Source organism: Amblyomma maculatum, chromosome 10, assembly GCF_055883805.1.
Source record: "Amblyomma maculatum isolate TAMU_Amacu chromosome 10, ASM5588380v1, whole genome shotgun sequence".
Taxonomy (NCBI): Eukaryota; Metazoa; Arthropoda; class Arachnida; order Ixodida; family Ixodidae; genus Amblyomma; species Amblyomma maculatum.
The window spans coordinates 167948734-167972174 of record NC_139353.1 but is presented as its reverse complement, the minus strand read 5'-3'; the positions used below and the strand labels follow the sequence as shown (position 1 = coordinate 167972174).

General features: G+C 46.5%; 1 protein-coding gene across 1 annotated transcript; it reads right to left on the bottom strand.

Annotated features, from left to right (window-relative positions):
- Positions 1-13037: 13037 nt before the first annotated feature.
- LOC146177879 (cystatin-2-like) lies at positions 13038-22360 on the bottom strand. The gene is made up of 3 exons (XM_084580627.1): positions 21752-22360; positions 14105-14212; positions 13038-13487 (listed from the first exon to the last, which is right to left on the bottom strand). Exons 1-3 carry the CDS (start codon positions 21944-21946, stop codon positions 13407-13409), a joined length of 384 nt encoding a protein of 127 aa, XP_084436753.1. The 5' UTR covers positions 21947-22360; the 3' UTR covers positions 13038-13406.
- Between the last annotated feature and the right edge of the window lie 1081 nt (positions 22361-23441).

Here is a 23441-nt window from a genome sequence, read left to right as displayed (position 1 = left end):
CGCTAGTTACCATGTCTATTGAGTCTGAAGTGGACGTCTGCCATTTATCCTGATAGGGCTAAGTGCTGGCTGACACCTGCAATATCTATACAGGGGAGAGACAAATTCGACCCTCCTACTTTCTGTAGCAATTTTTCATGCTCCCGTGCTCTGTAACTGTTGCAACGACCCGCATGGTCGATTTAGGCCCTTCCACATGTTAGTCGGGTTTCACACACCCCGCCGACGGCACAGGAAACAAAAGGCTTACCATGCCTCTTATCGCACTCAAGTTTCTTCTTTTGCGCAATCTTTGAGCACAACCCTCTTATCTTTCTTGGTGCAGAGAACCATGGGAACCTTGTAGCGGCTTCTTACCTTCTTTAGGTTGTGCGCCACTCGGTGTATAAGGGGACCACTTGTGGTCGCCGAGTTGCCTTCTTGCAATTAGGATTCTTCTTGCCTTTCAATTTTTGAAGGAGGGTTTTAGCGACACCACAAATGACAGAACACAGCAATTTGAAGCCTTTCAATCTGATTATGGAAAAAATCAGATTGATCCCACCAGGCAGTCTTGGGCTTAGCCAAAAACCAGATTTACCAAAAGTGGGACTTTTTCTTTCTGTTTGAGAGCTCATATATTTATTTCTCGCTTTTGATTATAATTTTGCCAGGTGTGACATGCAAGTTTTTCAACGCTAACGGAAGTTAGTGTGCCGACATCACATTGGATTGGTAAAACGTTTATTCGGGGCCTACAGTAGAACGCACGCTCGCGCGCGCGCGCTCCGGACGGGGCCTACGTCGTCGTCTGGGCACCGGCCGCGCGGCCTGGGTCCCCGCTCGCCGCGGCCGGCTCGCTGGTTCCCTGCCGGGCCAGCGCCTTGATGACCTGCTGGACGGCCCAGAGTTGCTCCTCTTGATTGTCGCTCCCTGCGGCTGCTTCCTGTCGCGGCGGGATCCTCCCCGACTTAGCTTCTTCCTGGTACTTGGTACAATTCCACAGCATGTGTGCGAAGCCGGCCGTCTCCGTTCGGCAGACTCTGCATTTGTCTGTCGGGTGCGTCTCGGGATACATTCTATGCATCAGCGACGGACTGGGGAGTAAGCCCGTCTGTAGCTGTCTGAATAAAATGGCTTGCTCTCGACTGAGCCCCGAGCAAGGGGGTGGAAGAGTTCTGCGAGCTAGGCGGAACACCTTGGTTATTTCGTTGTAGTCGGTCATTCGGTCTTTGGTGCTGAACCACAGCGACCAGTCGACCGAGGCGCGGTCTGTTAGCGCGCGCGCCTCGGCGTGTGCCGTCTCGTTGTGGTTGGCGTTGCGGTCTGACGCCTCGCCCGCGTGCGCCGGGAACCACTTGATTCTCACTTGTCTGCTGCCATCGTCGTTTGGTTGCCTGCAGTATGCGCACAGCTTCTTTCGCTATCCTGCCTTTGGCGTAATTTCTCACCGCCGGCCTGTCGCGGTCGGCGATGGCCAGGGCGATGGCCACCTCCTCCGCTTGCTCTGCCTTGGTGCATCTCGTGCTGGCGGTCGTACGACAAAAGACATTCACAATGGCTTATCTGCAGTAAAGCCTAGGAGATTGCGAAAGCAAGAGAGGCGAAGTGTCTCCAATGGAAGACGACACCACCTGTTAGGGTGCCTCGATGCGCCCTCGAAGGGTGGAGACAGCTCCGCCATATTTTGGCCCACCCTTCTCATAGCGCTTCAGGAGCGTTCCTGTCATCTGCAACCCTAATCTTGAACGCGCGCCAAGGAACGCCACGCGACAGGAGCGATGGCGTACCATCCAAACGCACACTTCTCTTTTTTTTATTGCCTGGTCTTGACACGAGAACCAAATATACAAAAATCACTCAAATGCTATTTACAGACGCTATTCACATATGGCATGCTAAACTTCACGCATTCACAACAAAGGCTCTAGCCTTGAGAGCCACTCGGGAGGTTCTGCTGCAGCTTTCTGGATTGCCAAATACCTGTCCAAGCTTTCCCGAAAATAAATCCTCGCAGGCCGTGCATCTTTATCGCAATGGTAACCCGCCATTCTTGAGCGCCATATACAGTGGAGGCCCATGAGCATAATTAAATCAAACCCCATCCTCACTTTCTACGCATAAGTACCGAATGCCATGCGGGTCTAGCGGAAAATCTTTCATTAGCGTTCTTTGCAATACGTCCCAAAAATATATTCCTTCCCAACAGTGTAAAAATAATATGGTCTATAGTTTCTGGCTTCCTGCATATTAAACAGTGTGATCCCCAGGTTATTAATTATCCCTTTTTCTCCAAAAATGTTTTCACCGGCAAGGTTCCGGTGTGCCGATTAAAAAAGAAGGTTTTTTGCTCCTGGCGTCACCTGCATTCTTTTTACCCTTTTTAAAACATCTGCACCTTAGCCTCCATCGTACAAGACCCTGTACAAAGGCATAGGGAGCATAATGTCACACAATGCGCGATATAATTTCCTTCGTTTTACTGTAGACAAATAATCCCTTGAGAACCACGCTGAAAGGAACCGAACACTTGCTACGACTTCTCTATAAAAGCCCTTAATCCCTGCGGAAAAATCTTCCATTGAAACCACGTACTCCGGTAGCAGCCGGCTCAGCCTGACTTGGCATACGGTGCGTAAGAACGGGTTGGTCGTGTCTCTAAAAAACAAAAAACGACTGTCCAGCTGTCGCAAAAGCAGGTGGCCCAATCCTAGCCCACCATCTTTTACTCGTCTGAACAAGTAAGTCCGGCTGCAGCGCTCCCATTCAGGTGCCCAGACAATTACAGCGAAATTCCTGTGCAGTTTCTGAATATTTAACCGAGAACAGTGCAACACCTGAATAACATACCAGAGCTTACTGATAAAGAACAAATTGCAAACTGTGATTTTTGCAAAAATAGATAGGTTGGTCCCACTCCACTTTTCAGCTTTATCCTTTATCTCTTTAGCCTGCCCTCTCCAATACTGTTCACTGTCACGGTAAGCCATAAGCGGAACTCACAAGTACCTATCTGGTGTCGTCGCCCAAGGCACACATGCAAACCGTTCAGGCGTAGATGACCACCTTCCATGCCAAAGTTCGAGGCATTTCGACCAGGTAACTCCACTACCGGTGACGCGACTGAATTCGCGCAAACACTTCACAGCTTGGCATATGCCCCCCTCATCATCGGTAAAAACAGCGATGTCGTCTGCATAAGCTAACAGCTTTACTTCGGCTGCATGTACATTGAATCCCTGAATGGTATTATTATTGAGTAATTTCAAACAAAGGGTCTCTATATAGATGTTAAATAAATAAGGGCTGAGTGGACAGCCCTGGCGTACGGAACACTGTACACTGATGGGGTCCCCTAAACATTTGTTAACAATCAATCTTGTCGTGCAGCTCCGGTACGCCAAAGCCACACCCTCACGGACAACAGAACCAACATTCACATAGTCTAAAATGGCAAACAACAGTTCGTGAGCGACACAGACAAGTCAATGCTTTGCTAAGTCAATCTGGAGAAAGGCAACCCGACCATTACTGTCATCACAGTATTCTAATACACTGCGCGCTTTATGGATATTAGTGAAAATGGAGCGCCCTTTGAGTTATTTCTCTGACCCACTCTGCACGCTTCCTATCTCTTAATGTTACCCCTACCATTTTTCGTTCGGTTTGGTTTGGTTTGCGGGGTTTAACGTCCCAAAGCAACGTAGTCTTTGAGAGACGCCGTAGAGGACTCCAAAAAATTCGACCACCTGGGGTTCTTTAACGTGCACTGACATCGCACAGCACACGGGCGCCTTGCCTTTCACCTCCATCGGAAAGCAGCCGCCGAGCCTGGGATTCGATCCCGCGTCCTTGGGAACAGTAGTCAGCGCCGTAACCACTGAACAGCGCCGTAACCACTGCGCCACCTTGGCGGGGCCATTTTTCTTTCCATAGCCATCTGGGTTGTCCTCAACTTAAGCAGAACCCTCTTGGTTAGCCTCCACGTTTCAGCCCCATAGGTGAGTACAGGTGAGATGAAACTGTTGTACGCTTTCTTCTTGAGCGATACCGGTAAGCTGCTAGTCATAATCTGGGAGTGTCTGCCAAATGCGCTCCATCCCAATCTTATTCTTCTTGTTATTTTCTTTTCATGGTCCGGATCTGCGGTTACTACCTGTGCTAAGTATACATATCCGCCTACTACTTCCGGTGCTTCGACACCTAACGTAAACTGCTTTTCCTTCCCGGGCTGTTGAACATTTGCTTAGTCTTCTGCATATTGATTTTAGGCCTACCTTTCTACTTTTCCTGTCTAGATCATCAATCATTATTTGCAATTCATCCCCCGAGTTACTTAGCAAGGCAATGTCATCAGCAAGTCGCAAATTACTGAGTTATTCTCCATCTTCCCTGAATCCTAAGTGCTCCCATTCCGAGTCTCTGAATACTTCCTCCAAGCAAGCTGTGAATAGTACTGGGGAGACTGTGTGTCCTTGCCTAACACATTTCTCTATGGAAATTTTGTTACTTTCTTTATGCAGAACTATGGTTGCTGTGCAGCCACGATATGTATGTGTATATATATATATATATATATATATATATATATATATATATATATATATATATATATATATATATATATATATATATATATATATATATATATATATATATTGAAAGGGGTTTTTTACTGTGTTTTAACAGGGATAATAGCCCTCTCGAAGTTGCATGGCGAACCACACAAGAGCACAGCCAGTCTAGGCCTCCACAAGCGAGCTCGAGCAGCGCAGCGGCACTTCGTCGTCCTTATCCTCGTCTTCGTGATATTCTCGCCTACGTCATCCTCGTCTTCGTATATCCTCGTGTAGTTCACTACAATTTCCCCCGGAGCGAGGAGGAGCCATCCTGGCGACCTATGGAGAGGGCAAGAGGAGCGGATCGTAGTACGTTTTGAGGCGGCTCACGTGCACAGTTTCGCGGCCGCAATGACGCATGTCCGAAGAGGTAGTGAGTGGCTCCACGATGTAATTCACAGGGGAGGTTTGACGGATAATGCGGTAGGGGCCGTGATACTCAGTTCAAAATTTTGATGACAATCCCGATGGGGTGCCGGGAACCCAAAGCCAAACAAGGGATCCTGCAGGAAAAACGTGTGGCGTCTTATCTTTGTCGTGGTGATGCTTTTGGCGGCCTTGAGATTCCGATGTAAAACACCGGGCCAACTGGCGACATTCCTCCGCATGTTTGGCAACGTCTGAAAGAAGAGTACACTGGGATATATATATATATATATATATATATATATATATATATATATATATATATATATATATATATATATATATATATATATCTTCCAGCACTTTCACGTACGGCTCGTCTACCCCCTGATTTCTCAATGCCTGCATCACCGCCGAGGTTTCAACTTAGTCAAATGCTTTTTCGTAACAAATGAATGCTATGTATAAGGACTGGTTATATTTCGAGCATTTTTATATCACCTGGTTGATGATATGGATATGGTCGATAGTAGAGTACCGTTTCCGAAAACCTGCTTGATCCGTTGCTTGATTGCAGTCTAAGGTTGTCCGGATTCTATTAGCGATTATTTTTGTAAATACCTTATACGTAACAGACAGTAAGCTGATTGGCCTGTAATTTTTAAGGTCCTTAGCGTCCCCTTTCTTATGAATGAGAATAATGTTTGCATTCTGCCATGGTCTCGGTACCGTCGATGACGCCAGGCACTGCGTATACTGGGTGGCCAGTTTTTCTAGCACGATATCCCCTCCCCCCCCCCCCCCCCCCCGTCCTTCAGCAAATATGTATTTATGTGATGCACACGATCTGATTTCCCCTTTTTCATACTTTCTAATGTTTTCTTGACCTCGTCCTTCAACACAGGTTTCGGAACGTCTGACTTTTTCCCTACCGCCAATCTCATTACGGTCCTGACTACTTTCGCTACTGTATAGAACTCCTCGGCTACTTTGACTATCTTGTCCATATTCGTGATGATGTTGCCCGCCTTGTCCCTTATCGCATACATCTGGTTTTTGCCTATGTCCAATTTCTTCTTTATCGCTTTAAGTCTTCCCCCGTTCTTTACAGCATGCTCAATTTTCTGCATGTTATACTGGATTATATGGGCCACCTTGCGCTTATTGATTAGCTGTGATATCTCGGCCAATTCTATCTGGTCTGTTGGATTGGAAGCTTTCATACTGTGGCGTTTTTTAATCAAATCTTTCGTCTGCTTAGGCAACTTACTGGTATCCTCTCTATCCTACCGCCTACTTCTACGGCGCACTCAGTAATGATGTCTCTGAAATTATTGTTCATTGCTTCTAGGGTAATGTCGCCATCCTCATTTAGAGCTGAATATCTATTCTGTAGCGAGATCCTGAACTCTTCTGCCCTCCCCCTCACCGCTAATTCATTGATGAGTTTCTTTGTTATTAATCTGTTGCTTTCCTTCTTCAGATTTAGGCTAATTCGGGACCTCACCATCATGTGGTCACTGCATCGCACTTTCGCGATTACCTCAACATCTTGCATAATGGCGGTGGTTGAACACAGTATGAAGTGGCAGCGGTGGCGTAGCGATAGAACATCCGCCTTGCATGCAAGAGGACCGGCGCTCAAATCCCGGTTCCGCGCAATTCTCAACAAGAATAAAAAAAAAAAACAAAAAACTCTGCGTGTCGATGAAATTGCATAAACAGGTTTGGGGCGCGAACTGATGCCGGTGAACACCTCCGGCAACGCACTCCCTCACCAGAACAGGAGTTGGCCACGGCGAACACGTGGCTTACCCCTCGTAGTGCAGCTACCGCTTCAAATCGACGAACGCATTTTCGCCGCTAGCCCAATGAATGCGACAGCGAGATCCTTGGTGCTTCTGTAGTCTTCTGGTGGGACTGCCGGCGATGATGCTACTGGCGAACACGTGATTGGAAGAAGGCTATTATCCAGGTGAGAAAGGTGACAAAAAGGTGAGAAACCATCATGGTTGAAATTCCATGCCAGTAACTGCGTCACCGATGAAACCGCTGAAGCGTCGACAGGAGATATGTGCCCAGCAAAGTGACTTGCTGCATGTAGAGCAAAAACGGGTTTGTGAGCGTCTAACGCATTGTGGGGAGGCTAAGAACGAAATTGACCTGTTCTAATTGTCCAGGATGTTGAGGTAAGCGGAAAGCCTTAATGCACAGACCCCAGGTTGGTAGGGTCTCGATTTATTCTGAATTTTTAGAGGGAACGGAACCGATTAGTGAGGGAGAAGTTCATCAAAGAATTATCGATGAGGGGAAAAGTAGAATTCATGCTCTCGCTGCGCAATAGATACTCAGTGCTAACTAAGGAAACCGACATTATCCTACAAGCAATGAACAATAATTTCAGGGACATCATTACTGCGTGCGCGGTAGAAGTAGGTGGTACAAGTTTAGAGGGGATACCGGTAAACTACCTCGAATTTTGAAGTCGTAGATAGCCGTGACAAATCTTGCATCCCTTTTTATGAACACGCTCTAGCTTTTTTTCAAGGATTTTAGTGAGGTGGTTCCAAGATACGCACGCGTATTCTATCACCGGCCTGATATTAGACAGGTACAATGTTTACATCGTGAAGTTTGAGCAATAAAGAAGGTTGGTTTCCACATTGCTCACTTGCAATTCTACGGACCCAATTGAGACGCGAACATAGAGATGAGACAATGCAGTCCACAGCTCGCTTCCACGGTAGACGGGAGTCAATGATAACACCCAAAACGCGCATGTGATTAAATTAGCAAATCCAGGTAGAGTAAGAAGATGGTTTGCGCGGTATGAAGGATCAAGGTCGCAGGTCGAGCCAACGTTTCAACACCATTTGGCCCAGACGAAGACAAGTCCACTTGTCGAAAAATTGGCGAATATAGGAGGGCCCAACACCTAACTGCAACCTCTTTCAGTAGAGCTGGCGGAGTTTTTCTCGCTCTAATACCTGTTCCGATCATCCTGCGGTGACAGCCGATGTCTCATTACTATTTCACTTTATCGTAGTTTTTCAAGCCGCCGCCTAACACGCTATTGATTTCTACCGACCATTCAGCAGAGAGAATAGATGCTAATCTCTGTGCCCGACAATGCCACTCAAAGTGCCTCCTTTGAAGATACGCTTGAAATCTGTCAAATACTCTGCCATATATCAAGCAATGAAGAGCGGTTGCTGATTGTCTTGCGGTTCCCAACCATTACCTTGAATGACAATTAAGCCTCCATGCCTTTCCATAATATTTTATGTAATGCGCTTTTAGCGTTCTCACGGATTTCCTTTTTTGGTTTGTTGAGCCTACTTCCATGCCCAACTGCTCAAATATTTGAAGACGTTCTCTGACCGTGCAACTCTCCATCTTTCACGCCGGCCGCTTGACGTTTATGAATAGGCTTGACGCTCGCTAACTCACTCTAACAAAACAAGCGCCAGTATTTCACAGCCATACACAAATGTACTCGCACAGCGACTGTCGGGGAAACTACGACGCTTCCCCTCCTTGAGAGCGGCCCTGCACTCGACGGACGCTCGCGAGGGTCTCCAGAAGAAGTGCTCTCGCATATATATCATGGAAAATCGTTAGCACTCAAACTGTCCAATCTAGAGGCTGCACATGACGGCGGCCAGAGTGGTCCTATCGAAGGATAGATACTTGGGCTTGTTGGTACATGACCGAAGGGAACAAAATGTAGCGCACCAAGACAAGGGCAGGACTCTGTCCTTGTCTTGGTGCGCTACATTTTGTTCCCTTGGTCCTATCGACCAGCGCCCTGATCGCCCGCTTCAAACCTACCACGGCGCGAAGATGATTGCCGCTAGGATTAAGGCGCCAGGTTGTCTGGCATTTTGCGGACGTTGACGTTCGCCGATGCTTTCTTGCAATGCGCGGCTGGCTTGCGAAGCAGCACTGGAGCTTGAAAAGGGGCGTTAGCAGGAGAAATTTGACGTTGGGCAGAGAGGAATCCGGGCGGCCTTCGCGGACACGACAACGCTTCCTCAAACACTTTTTCTTGTTGTAGACGGTATCCTCCGCCCCACAAGTTGTTAAACATGGAGCAGTCGGTGTCTTGGCGACAGCTACAACCAAATTCTTATCCATACTTGCCTTTATACAGCAAGATACATCCGACCGTATACAGGGACACGCCCCTGCTGCGGACAGAAACCTACAATTTATCATATCACATAGGCCTGCCAGAAAATAGATGCAGTGCCTATAATTCCCAACGCCACGCCGGAGCAGTGGGAGTCTGCGCTGTCCAGTTTGGAGTCGAAAGACCAGCCTTGGCTGATTGAACGGGCCAGCCGGGCAGCAAAGGCCGCGGAAGTCTTGGAATGAGGACCCAACCACGAGAGCTCTACAGTATTTTTTTTGCATTATATAGAGCTTCCTCTCTCTCTCTCTTTCTTATTATGTTTGAACAATGGCTTCACATTTTCTTTCCAAAATATTTTTAATTTTGTTTTTTTTCGTTTTGTTTTTCGTTTTTATTCATTCGGGAAATTTTTGTTCCCTTTTATTTCCCTGTTATTCTCATTATTTATAACTGTTCTTTCCGTTCTCCCATTCCTATTGCGCATCTTTCATTCTACTGCCGGCCGGTGTGGTGCAGTGGTTAGGGCGCTCAATACATATGCGCAAGGATGCGGTATCGAATCCCGGCCACAGCGGCAACTTTTTTGGAGACAAAAAGCTAGGCGCCCGCGTAGGGAAAGGCGCATTATCTCTCACACTTGTTGCTGTGATCACCGGAACCGCTCCATAAGGGGAGGAAGTGGGAGTGAAAGTGAAAAAAAAAAAAAAAGAGACCGGAGCCGAAGTGATTTCGACCACGTGCGCTGATATCGCGCAGCACACGAACGCCTTTTTAAGATATACGATTCAGTGAGTTTTCTCGCAGTTCATTTTTCTTATCTGTACTTACTCCTTGCATCAGGGAAAAAATTATACAAAGAATTGATATCTATGATGTTCTTGCCTCCATTATACAGTTCACTCTATTCGAATTGTATGGGACATGATGTGTTGAGAAGAGTATGTAAAATGCCGATTTAGCCTTGTACTAAATGTTTTTCTTTAAACTTCATGCCGAAGTTTTACCTGTAATGTGTGGCATCAGAAAAAAAAAATTATTGTTTCGTCTGTTAATTGTGGGGTATGTGATACACCTGAAACCATCGAACACTGTTTATTTCCTGCAAAGATGCGATATTATTTTTGGACATTCTACAAAGAACATCGACGAAAGACTTTGTATTGAAGGAGGAGGAGAAAACATTTATTTACTATGATATGATTTGGGAAGGGAGGTGCGTTTCGTTGTGGAGCTGAGCGGCAGACCCTATTCCGAGACGCCATTGGCTGCCGGCGCTGCCCGAGCTCTCTGGACCAGGACACGCTGGGCGTCCAGGTCCGAGCCGGACAGGACCGCCTCCCGGCCCTCCCTAGTTGGCTGTTTTATGGCTTTTAGTTTTGTATTTTGCTGGCAGGCCCATACCATGCGGTATAAGTCAGCGTACTGCCCGCAGAATTTGCACCTACCCGTGAATGTCGGGTCCATGTGCTTTAGTATGGCGGGATTTAGAAAACATCCGGTTTAGAGCCGTCTAAGGTGGCACTCCTCAGATCTGTCGAGACCTTCGGCGGGTCCCGGGAGTGCCCTCCTGCAGAGGCGTAGATTATTTGTAATGTCCGCACAAGTTATGAGCGGGATTGGTATGATTGCCTCGTTAGAACCGGAGGATTTAGCGGAACCCCGGGGGAGGAACGCTCGGCCAGCCGCGTGAGCGGTCTCATTCCCCTCCACCCCCTGGTCACCGGGCACCCATATAACCTGTTATTTACTATTAGCCGAATCTGAATTTTTTTGTATGTGCCAATTATATTCTGCGGGCGAGTGGCGCTATCCTACCCCGCATGTAATTTCGGCAGGTCGGTTGCGAGTCCGACATTATGTAGGCTGCGTCGCAGTGGGTGGCGGCCAGTGCAATAGCCCCTTCCTCCAACATTAGCGCGTCGTTCGTTTTTACTGAGAGCCCGTATTGAATTCTTACAGTGTGAGTTCCCTAATGGCCACAAACAGGACCTGAACCCTTTGACATGATTTTCCTCCTTTCACTGCACAGCCTGTGGAAAACGCATATGTTAGAACGGAATACTGATCCTCTCGTTTCCCCCAGTTCTCGTTTCGGCCAGATGGTGCACCAGCTCAGAGACATTTATAAAGACAGTGACTATAAACCGGACTGGCTCCCATTATTGATGTGTTATTTTTCTTTGCCACCGTTTTAGTGGAATTGTCTTAGGACGTGTTTTAATTGTGTGTTGTGTATTCTGTATTTCAATTGAAGTTGTTCTGCTACAGTTTTATTACTTTGTAAATAATGTATGTAGCTCTTTCCTCTCTATAAACGAGTGGCATAAATACCATGCTGAAAAAGAAAGCCCGGCGTAGAGTAGTAGTTAGCGCGCTCGGCCGGGAATCTGAAAAGTGGTGGCTTGACTCCTGGTTGTGAGGCGTTTTTCTTCAAGTATTCGAATGGCATTTTGCAGTCACAGTTTGTGGTCACACTCTCCGGCCACACTAAGGGGAAGGCAAAATTTATACTTCACCTAATAACAACATTGAGAAGGAACCAACTTTCAGGGATAAATTGTTTGGATAAAGCTTTAAGGCTTCCGAAATAATAAATATGCCATTGGGAAGATAACGCAAAACTCTCAAGGCAAATTTAAACTGTACAAAATGAAAAGGTCAGTTTCCTTTCGCACTCGCAGAACGTCGTCATTTGTAGTGGTGTGATTACACACTTTTCTGTGCAGAGAAACGTTTGTTTTGTTCCCTTTGTTCTGTGAGCGCATTTGAAAACAATCTCAGCGGCATCGTTGTCGTCATGAATGAGCGTCCAAAAAACTTAGTTCACATATTTTTAAACGAGCAGTGCAAGTCTTTAAAAGGAAATCGGCGTTTTTTCGCCGAGAGCCAAATAGTTCAAACACGAGAAGTATATATATTTTTTCATCTCTAATATTTTCGTCCTCCTGTGTAATCAGGCAGCCAGTTTAATTTTACTCACAAAGCAATTGGAAGCATCGTGGCGCAGTCCTAACTGTGCAATTCAGGCATGCCTTTTATTTTTACCTTCTCGAGTCGGGAACATTGTTCAAGATGGGATAGTTTTTAAATGGTTGCAAAAAATATTTGTTCTTAGCAATCAACAGAATTTTCAGGCTCCACCTTTCGAATATCTCATGTTTCATGAACACGCTATTTCGGGGTGCTTAATGTTCGTTCTCAATGTGCCAATTTCGCTCACACAACAGCAGCCTCTTCCATTGAAAGAAAAGCATTTTAGAAAGTCTGAAGCTGCAAGAAAATCTAGATGTAATTAAGGTGCACTGAACATAACTGCATTGGTCCCCCTGCGCTACAATTTTGTATCTTATTATTAATTGGCAACCTTCCAGCAACCATAATCACAACTGTGACTGTGTTTACTTAAGTGATCGTATCTGTTTTATGCTGGAATCTGCTATTTATTTTTTGCTGGAGTGCTTACATTGTTCAAATCTCATGGATTAAGTATTTTTCATTTGTGTGGGCAGAAAGTTTCTACGGTCGTGTTTTTCAACTTCCGAAAGCGGCTACAGTGAAAACTCGGTACGCTAGTCTATGTGAAATGACTGATATGAACTGCGTAAGAAGAAGTGTCACGAGGCAGTATCCCTTTTGATGTTACCCCTATTTCTGTGTCGCAAACAAAGAAATGAATAAGTTCAATTCATGGCATACTCGCACAAAAACGAGCACGGCAAAAAAGACAATGCCACGCAAGCGCTCACTCGCAACCCGAGTTGCGAGTGAGTTCTTGAGTCGTGTTGTCGTCTTCTCTGACGTGTTCGTCTTTTTCTCCGTAGTCTACCATGAATACCAGCCAACTAGCCCAAGGCCTCACGTTAACTGAATAAAATCGAATCACATTCACAGCAGCTACAATTTTCACTGGGCGGCCAACTCATGCAGCCACACTTGAAAATTCAGCAGATGGAGACGCGGAAAAAGAAAGGCAATCTGCGGCAAAGACAAATGCACAACGCCTAACATTGTGCTTTCGTTCCTCAAATATTTCACGTCTATGCCAGTGAGTCTTAAACTTGTAGGATGGAAATGTCTTTACATCCAATTTTTTATTTCTCGTGTAAACAGCACATACCTCTCAACACGATACCGTTCTCGTTTATATTGTCAAGCCTGTCTTTGCGGGAATAAATTTAAAAAAGAATATTGAACGGCGCCGGCAGTCTTTGGCATAGGGTTTCAAGACCATTGGTACAAGGCTGAAGATAAAACATTGGCCCGCTAATTGTGGGCATCCGAGATCCACTTGTGTGACGGTGGCGAGGTTATTCGCAGCTGAGTGAGGTGAGAGACTGGAATTTCTCCCACGGCTTTTCGTAGACGATGGCTGTGCAGGTTGCCTTTGGCTACGACAAGAAAGAAACGAGCCATTAAAACGTCACTTGATATTTTCAATTTCCGCAAACATTTTTGCTAGGCCAAGGATTGTGATGAAGCTGCTCGTCTGCTGAGGCTTAAATAACGCGACATGTTAGGGCTCTTGACTGCTTGAAGGACGCGAGGTCCGACCCCAGTGACCGTTTTTTCATGGAGGTAAAAGCGCAGTGCGGTTCAGTTGGTTGAAACATCCCGGCACTATGGCGTCCCTCCTTGGGGCGACAAGCATAAATGCAAACCTTTGCAGCAAAAGTATGACTAAAACCGAACCGTTCAAGCTGGTTCACCAGAAATATTTTCGCGCCGTGGAAATGATCGGCACCACCGTAATTTTCAAACAAAACAGTTTCCTTGAGGTTTTGGCAATGAACGCGATAGCTACTTCGCGTTCTTATGCAGGCTTCCAGTATATTAGCATCGAGGAACAGAAAAAGTTCGCAAATAGTCGTAGGAAACTTATATGTTTCAACAAAAAAAAAAGCCGTGCACACAAACCTTGAATTAGGAGCCCAAAAGAACCGAATATAAGAGGGTGGAAAAAACAGGCAGGTGGCGATACCAGTGGGCTTCACCTGTAGCCACGTACCAGGTTGTCTTTTGGAGGGCAGCGCTCCTCGCTGTATTCCACCTCACCGATTTTGCAGTCAGAGGCGGCGGTCGTGAAGGTAAGCCGGTAATTGATACCCGCTACCACCTGCAGTCAAAAGAAAGAAAATCACGTAGAAAAGTCTTTTTTGGGGCTAGTTGGTGATCGCTCAAAAGCGGATGCACTGCTCAGCCAGGCTTGACTGTGCGGATGACCTAAGTAATAATAATAATAATAATAATAATAATAATAATAATAATAATAATAATAATAATAATAATAATAATAATAATAATAATAATAATAATAATAATAATAATAATAATAATAATAATAATAATAATAATAATAATAATAATAATATTAATAGTAATAATAACAATAATAATAATAATAATTGGTTCACTGGAAGGGAAAGGCGCAGTATATGTCATACTTGTTTATGTAGACACCTGAACCGCGCTGTAAGGGTACGGAGGAAGGTGGGAGTGAAAGTGTAAAAAGAGAAAGAGAAGCCGAAGTGGAGGGGCTAGGGAGTAATTTCGACCACCTGAGGAGGAGGACAAAACATGCTTATTTATTTAGTCAGCGAAGGGGGGGGGGGACCCTCAGTCCATTGGTCCCGTTGGCCATGGCTTTAATAACAGCTCGGCGAGCCAGCCTTTGCTGGCGCTCCGGGCAGGGGTCCTGCAGGGCGGCCTCCAAATCTTCCATGCATGGGTGGGGGAGAGGGCTTAAAGAAGGGGTAACTTGGCACTCCCAAACCATGTGGTAGAGCATTGCCCGCTCACCGCAATGTGGGCAGTCAGGGGAATAAAGGGAGGGGTACCAGAGGTTTAGGAGAAATGGTGTAATAAAGGTATTAGTTTGTAGGCGGCGGTAAATTACTGCTTCTTGAGTATATAGACAGGGTGGGAGAAGGAGGAGATCTTTATCATGCGCTGATGCACAGCACACGGACGCCTCTTCGTTTCGCCTTCACGCAGCCACCGAGGTCGAACCCGGGTACTCTGGCACAGTATTCGGGCGTCTTAGCACTGCACCACCCCGGCGGGGCATGACCTAAGTAAAAAAAAATAGCTGGGGCTTAGCTTTTGTTAAGCCTGGAAATTGCGAAAACAATGTCCGCTTGGCTACGCAAAGTTTTTCGCTTGTGGTGCCTCCATCAGGTTAAACGGTAACACATCCGAAGTAACACACCAGCCAGTAGGCGCTACTTTTATTCTCTTCACCCCGATAACGCACATCATACCACACGCTGCAACACACGCATCCATCACCGCAGTAAGGCCAGAAAGGTATTTGGTTGTTGGTTGTACAACTTTTAATTCCATCGGAAACGGGGAGTCGTGTGCCTGCGGATTAGAGGCTGGCAGGTGGCCCTTGGCTTGTTGCGGTCTCTTCCGCCAGATGGACGGTGCGGTGCTGGATCGCAGGATCCGCGCTTCGCAGCAGGGTATCCCAGGCTTCTCTACTTTTAATATTCTGTCCTATCCCTGGAGATAGTGGGCACTCCCAAATTATGTGGTCGAGGGTCCCTCTCGCCCCACAGTGTTTGCAGAGATCATTATCCCTAAAGTCTGGTAGCGCGTGAAACGCCCAGACCGGGTTCATGAACGTATTAGTTTGTAGCCGCCTCCACGCGACAGCTTCTCAATTATTTAGTCTAACATCTGGCGGGGGTACCAGTCTAGGTCCCAATTTATAATATTCGATGATTTCCCAGTAATTTTGCAGACGCTCGTCGTATCCCCAGTGTTCGGGAGGCTCGACGGCTACCCGGAAGTAGAGAGCTCGGGCTAGCTCGTGAGCCGCCTCGTTACCAGAGACGGCAGCGTCAGCGGGTGTCCAAATTAACTGAATTTTCCTATTTATCGTTCTTTGGGTGAGGATTTTGGCCGCCTCCGGCGATATCCTCCCCTTCCCAAAATTTTGAATGGCAGTTTTGCTGTCGCTAATTATGAACTTGGCTTCTGTTCCTACGCAAGCTAGCGCTTTTGCAACTTCCTCCGCAGTCTCTATGTTGCGGCCTCTGATGGCTGCCGCGGATACCGGTGCCCCTCGGCCATCGACTACCGAAGCTACCGCCGCACCTGTTCTGCCACTTGCCGCATCAACATAGACTACTTCATTTGCTCCTATGTTCTTGAACCGTCGCTCTAGAGCTTCGGCTCGTTTGGCCCTCTTTCGACATTAAATTCTGGATGCATATTCCTAGGGAAGGGGGGGACTATACAAGGCATTCCTGATTTCACTATTAATTGTGACTTTTTTTTGAACTCGTCTGTCTGGGTTGAGGCCTACTTTTGCAAGGATTACCCTGCCCGTCTCGGTCGTGCTTAGTGTCTCTAATTGGGAGACTCGCACTGCCTTCGCCAATTCTGCCCACGTGTTATGCACCCCGAGTTCGAGCAGTCGTTCGTTCGAGGTACCCATGGGCAGGCCTTCTTAACGCATCTTCGAATCAGGCAGTCTAACTTCTCTTTTTCGCCGGCCTTGATGTCCAGGTAGGACGTGGCGTAACTGATTCTGCTTATTACGTATACCTGGATTAGTTTTAGTAAATTTCTCTCCTTCAGGCCTCTTCCTTTAGTGGCCACCCTCCTCAAGAGCCTGAGGGTTTGCATCACGTAATTTTCTAATTTCTTCAGGCCCTCTCCGTTATGGCCGTGGGATTGAATGACCATCCCCAAAATCCTGATCTGATCTACTTTTGGCACCGGTTTGCCCCCCACCTGAATATAAAACTCCCCGCTATTCTTGCAGCGGAGGTACTTTGGGGAATAAACGAACAACTCAGATTTATGGGGGGAGCACGAAAGTCCCCTTTTATCCGCGTAATCAACAATGATGTCGGTCGCTGCCTGCAGGTGTTCCTCCGTACTCGCATCGTTCCCATGGTTAATCCAGAGGTTACTATCGTCCGCATACATGCTAAAATTTAGCCCCTTCATTTGGTCAAGTTTACCGGGAGGCCTCTCATTGCCACGTTGAATAGGAAAGGCGATAGCACTGAGCCCTGCGGTGTGCCTTTGCTTCCTAACTCTATCGTAGGAGATTCTAAATTTTGAAATATCATGCAGGCTTTTCTGCCCGATAAGAAGTCTTTTATGTAGTTGTACGTTCTCTCCCCTACTTCCGAGCACTTCGAGTCCTTCGAGGATAGCCTCGTGCCTGACATTGTCGAAGGCCTTGGTGAGGTCTAGGCCCAGGATCGCTTTGGCGTCTCTTGATCGCGAGTCTATGATATCATTGGAGCATTACGCCCTGCGTGCACAAGTGTGGTCGGAAACCAACCATTTCGTGCGGCCACAGGTTGTTTTGTTCCATGAAGCACGTTAATCTCGTCTGTATTACGTGCTCCAGCAACTTCCCTACGCATGAGGTCAGGGAGATCGTCTCAAATTTTCCAATTGCGGGGGTTTTCCCGGTTTGGGTATTAGTATTATGTTTGCCGTTTTCCACTGATCTGGCAACTGGCTCGTTTCCCAAACTTTTCCAATGAATTCCGTTAGAAGACTAATAGAGTCATCGTCCAGATTCCTTAGCATTTTATTGGTGATCCCATCGGGGCCCGGGGCTGATTTAGTCTTACAATTTCCGCCCTTACCTCTGCCTCCGGGATGGGGGCGTCAAGCGCCTCGTTGGGCGTGCCACCGTAGCTCGGGAGTGGGGAACGCTGGTTGTCTGCAACATACGTTTTTACTAAAAACTAAACGCCGCATCGTCTCCTTCAAAGGCGTGTCTGACTTTTGCCAATCTTATCCCCGACTGAGTTTTTGAATTTGTTGAGTCCAGCAGATGCTGGAGCATGCCCCATGTTTTGGAGAGATTCCCCCCCGTCTCTCGCTCTGGTATGACGCCAGTAGTCACGTGACCGACCACCGCCGCCGCTCGACCGTGGAACGTAGCTACAGCGCTCTGAAGAGTCCACTTGCTACCCTGTATCTCGCTCTGGTATGACGTCAGTTGTCACATGATCGTGACAATGACACATGACCGGTGACACATGACTTTGTCACCGACCGTGAAGGATAAGCTCCGGTACGGCCAAAAGGCGAAACCTGTCGTAGTATTGCTTTCGCAATAAAACACTTTTCTTGAGATATGTGGCGCGGACAGACGGAGGGAAGGAGACGAACAAAGCGCTGACTTTCAACAGAGGTTTATTGAAAAACAGGGGAGGGTGGGGGATTATGTATGTTTTCGTGTCATATGAATCGGACGAAGTCAAAACGTCATATGCACATGTACTGTTTTTCCCTTTCCTAACAAAGCATTGCCAAAACCGAAAAAAGCAAGTAACAAGATACACGCAATCACAAAACACAGGTGGAGCATAGACCATGAGCACATGACTCACAGCTAACCGGTCGATGAGAGCGACAAAATAAAAAGCCGGGGTTTTCATCCTTTGTTTAGCCGTGAATCGTTTTCATAGATTGTTTAGGCGTGGAAAATGTCCTTGCTCATGGTGTACGCTTCACCTGTGATTTGGGTTTTTGTGACTGGTTGTGTCTTGCTACTTGCTTTTTTTGGTTTTGTCAATACTTTGGTAAAAGAGAAAATCGACGCATGGGCTCATGACGTTTTACTTCGGCTGATTCACATGACACAAAAATGTGCACCCCCCCCCCCCCCCCCTGTTTTCCAATAAACTTCTGTTGAAAGTCAGCGCTTTGTTCGTCTCCCTCTGTCCGTGTCTGTCCCCGTACTAGTGCAAGTCAAACCTTTGAAGTTTGCTCCTGCAGCGGATGTCATGTTCATCGGTCGCCCTAAGCATGCACTAAACAAGGAAATTTGCGCAAGCGAGACATATGGGAGGTGAATTACGGTGGCAGTTGAATTTTCGAGCCATGTAAATTTGCGCGCTTATTTAGAACGTTTCGTCTAAAAATTTTGTGAAAGCATATCAGAGACGCCAACTATGTGCGCCTTAGACGCGAAAGTTTTTACAATTTAGTTTGTTTCCAAGCCAAAGAGGATGTTGAATAAGAAAAAGGGCAATTCACATAATGACGCATAATAAAGAATTGTAGGTTTAACGTTAAGACTGGTATGTGTACCATTAAGAGATAGGAAGCGTGCAGAGTGGTTCAATGAAATAACTCGAGTTATTCTAGTGGAAATCAAGAAGAAGAAATGTACATGGACAGGACATGTAGCGCGTAGAGAGGACAACCGATGGTCGCTTAGGGTAACAAATTGGATTCCAAAAGAAGAAAAGCATAGTAGGAGCAGGCAGAAAGTTAGGTGGGCGGGTGAGGTTACGACGTTCGCAGGGGTCAAGTAGATGCCGATAGGACAGGACCGGGTTAATTGGAGGAATATGTTCAATGAAACATGATTCTGGCCAAGTTGGTTATTCATACTTGGTAATAAAAATGACTACCACAGTCGAGGACATAGTTGGTTTGGTTTTTGGGGTTTAATGTCCCAAAGCGACTCAGGCTACGAGAGACGCCGTAGTGGAGGACTCTGGAAATTTCGACCACCTGGGGTTCTTTAAGTGCACTGACATCGCACAGCACACGGGCGCCTTGCTTTTCGCCTCCATCCAAAAGCGGCCGCTGAGGCTGGGATTCGATCCCGCGTCCTTGGGAACAGTAGTCGAGCGCCGTAACCACTGCGCCACCGGCGGGGTAGTAGAGCACATAGTGGTTCACCTTGTTAACGTCTAGAACGACAAGAGACACAGCGCGGTGAACCGCTATGAATAGCCATCTAGGCCCAAATCTCGCTATCTTAGGGAAGGATACGACACGAAAGAACGCTACCATAAACTTATCTTATTTTGTCTGCAACTCACATTTATATAAGCAGTCAAGTCACATGTCACACTAGGGCGGCACCAGCTATCTTTGACTAACACAACAGATATGAATGGTTTTATCGCCTCTTCAGTTGGTAAACGTAGCTATTGTCAGATACAGGTTACAACAAAGGAAAACATGTGAAAGAACTACACATGACATACGACCAGGCACGGAAGGCCTTGCAAAATGTGTTATAAATTTTTTTACAGAAAACCACGCTCAGCCGAGTACAATGTTATAGAGGGATCGCTAATGCAATCTGCTTTGTTCTAGAAGTGGAAAGCTTGGAGCAAAACTGTTGTTTTTGTGCTAAAACATCTGCCCAGAATTTTTTCTTCTTTAAAGCCGCGTACGCACTTGCATGCCATAACGTGCTTCACTAAGTTTGCGAGCTTATCGTGCTTCATTAGGTTTTGAGAGTCCTCCCTTAAACCCTGGTCGTATGTCATGTGCGGTTCTTTCATATCCGTTTTCCTTCTTTCTTGTCACCTGTATTTGAGAATAGCTACCTTTAACAACTGAAGAGGCGTTAAAACTATTCATATGTTATATGTTAGTCAAAGAAAGCTGGCGTCGCCCTTATGTGACATGTGACGTGACGGCTTATAAAATGTGACTTGCAGATAAAATAAAATAAGTTTATAGTAGCGTTCTTATGAGTCGTGTCCTCTCCCGAGGTTGTCTTTGTTGCGCTGTTTTCTTAAAAGGTATGGAGGAATAGGGGAGAGGCCTTCGCCTTGCAGTTTTTATAGTTAGGCTGATAATTACACAATAGTAAAATCGAGTGTTGGCTCCGGGGTAAAGCTAGCGCACCTCCTGCTGTGAAAAAAATTATTCTTTTAACTTGTTTCTTGTATTGTAATAATGAGACTATCGAATTTACTGCTTATTACACCAGGTTACTTATTCAGCAGTTCATGTATTTGTAACTATAACCTCTGTAAGCCATAACTAGTGCATGATGTGGCCCTAACTATTATGTGCTGTCAAAGTTCGCATGGGGACTGGCTAACTTTGTAGTTTGCCTGGTTTCGTCTGCGCGGTATTAGCGTCCAGAGAACGTTTTCGTTTAAACAGTTGAAGTGTTCTCTACCGGGTAAAGTAAAAAGCAGTGCTTTCCGTGGAGGGCGCGTTTCCAATTGTCTGTACAGCTCTTTGTGGCTGATCACACCAGATAGTGAAAAAATATAAGTATTCTTACAGTTTTAATGACTTTGGTAAAAATACTTGCATTGAAAGCACACGGTTTCTCTGACGTGACAGCTCCATACACTGTAACAAGTCGTTAGTTCAGGAAAATTGTTGAAGAAGCGGGCTTCATGAATAACGCTAGGAGCTAGAACTGGGAGAGTGCCCGAGCGCAAAGCCTGCGAGATGTTGATATTGTTCATGAAAATGTGCGAGAGAAGATATAAGTAATAATGAAAAGACAATTCCTTGCCCTTTCGGAAATAAATCTACCCTATTTTTCTCGCCGAACACATTTCCCTTGCAGAAGACTTCCAAACACACTACGTTCCATACTTTGTGTTGTGTCCTCCTCTCTTGTCCTCTATTTCGCGCTGTAACTATAAACAATTGTCACACACTCGCCCAACAACTTGCTTTGTCGAACCACAGTATGACGTTCTCAGGACTCTCGAAACATAGGACGTGAATCTCGGGCTTTATGTCGGCCATCACATCTCAAACTAGCATGCTTGCCTTCAAAGGGTGATTCTCGGCCTTGATTGCACAATGTTGTATGCTTTTGCCAAACGGTATTCACCAGGAAATGTGGTCAGACATACTATTAATACCGCAAGCGTCAACAGCGCCTCCGTTTGCTCACCTGAGTTTCCACCTTGGTGAGCTCGAGAACGGTGTCGTAGTTTTCCAGGCCTTGGACGTGTTGAGACATGGCGTAGTGGGCCAGCTGCTTGTACTTGGGGCTGGACTGGGGATCCTTGGCCGTCCAACCTCCGGGGACAACCACCGCGGCAGTGAACATGGAAAGCACAGCGATCGCACACAATGGGCGAAGCATTGTCCTTTTTGCTGAAGCTCAGTATGGAACGCAAAAGCTGCCTCTCTGCCGGCTGCAAACAGTGACGTGTAGCCGCGCGCTCTTCCTTTTTATCCTCGTTTCAGGGATCACAGCTGGTGCCAAACAAACAACCGGACGCTCATTCGGCACGATTGCAGCGCGTCGTGTCATAACTTTACGCGGAGAAAGATAACGTGTGGCGAGTAGAATGACTATTGAGAGCTAAAGAAGACAACGCCACACTGATAAGGATACAGGGCCGTTTGGACGGATGTAGTGAACAAAGGGGGAATTTGTGATGCAGTATTTACAGGAAAGGTATCCCTTACTCGCCTATTACTGTCACAATTGTTTTGACCTGTACATAAAAGCAGCTGCCAGTAGCGCGGATCGTGCAACAGCCGTCACGGCGTTTGTTACTGAATGATTAGGTTAGGTTTGGTTTGGTTTATGGGGTTTAAAGACCCAAAGTGACTCGGGCTATGAGAGACACCTTGGTGGAGGGCTCTGGAAGTTTTCGACCGCCCGAAGTACTTTAACGTACACTGACAATGCAGCTGGAGCACACGGGCGTCTTGCATTTCGCCTCTATCGAAAAACGGCCGCCGCGACCTTGGCGACAGTAGCAGAGCCACCACGGCGTGCTGTTATTGAAAGACGGCACGCGTCACGAAGCTCAACTACCAAGTGTTATTGTACTGCTCAATAGTTCAATACTTGAATATATACTCCATGAAAGAAAAAGAAAAAATCTCAGCACCGTGAACTCTGTGACTGAGATTTGAAAGGTGTATGGTTTTGTTCCGCCAGTATTCTGAGCAATGGGAGCTTTCATTGCCAAGACGACAGAGAGACCTTGTTTCAAAGCGATTCCAGCTGATAAGGGACCGAACACGTGCCCTCTTCGTCCTTTCTTATTTCATTGCTGTGCGCCCCCTGCTGCATCACCCACGTTGAACAGCGCAAATAACTGTCGCCTACAAAGGCTAGGCGCTGAGATACGCCCGAGCAAACAGTATTCCAGATACGGACTGCATACGCAGTAGTGACAAGGCCACCAAAGATATTCGTTGGGTAACTTTGGCGCCATATTCCCAAACGACCGTGACATTATCTTTGGAGCTCGTACCTATACGGTGCATTCCAGTGGGAGTGCCGGAACTCGTACTACCAAGAAATAAGAAATATATTGGACACACTTTAACATGATACTGCCCACATGCGCAGAAAACGAAATTCGGTGGCAGTGATTTCTACGCTTCGGGATACCTTGGCATTTCAATCGTTTTCCCAGTTTTACACCTCGAACCCAGTGACCTGGGTTCATTTTGCATGCAGGCATATTGTTTCTTGACACTTTTGGCACGAATTCCGCAGGTTGCATCTTGGAAATAGAGTCAGCGTCAGTTTCTCCAGAAAATTATTACAATTTTATAATTCAACTTTAGGCCATGATTGTTTCACTAAAGCTTCTTTCTCCTCCGCCGAAAGATTT

What these genes read in the sequence shown, in the direction of transcription:
- LOC146177879 (XM_084580627.1), bottom strand. Translation starts at nt 21,946, where the DNA reads ATGCTTCGCCCATTGTGTGCGATCGCTGTGCTTTCCATGTTCACTGCC. An exon ending in TCACCAAGGTGGAAACTCAG is followed by an intron (nt 14,213 to 21,751) that starts GTGAGCAAACGG and finishes TTTTGACTGCAG; the next exon opens with GTGGTAGCGGGTATCAATTA. An exon ending in GCCCTCCAAAAGACAACCTG is followed by an intron (nt 13,488 to 14,104) that starts GTACGTGGCTAC and finishes TTCTTGTCGTAG; the next exon opens with CCAAAGGCAACCTGCACAGC.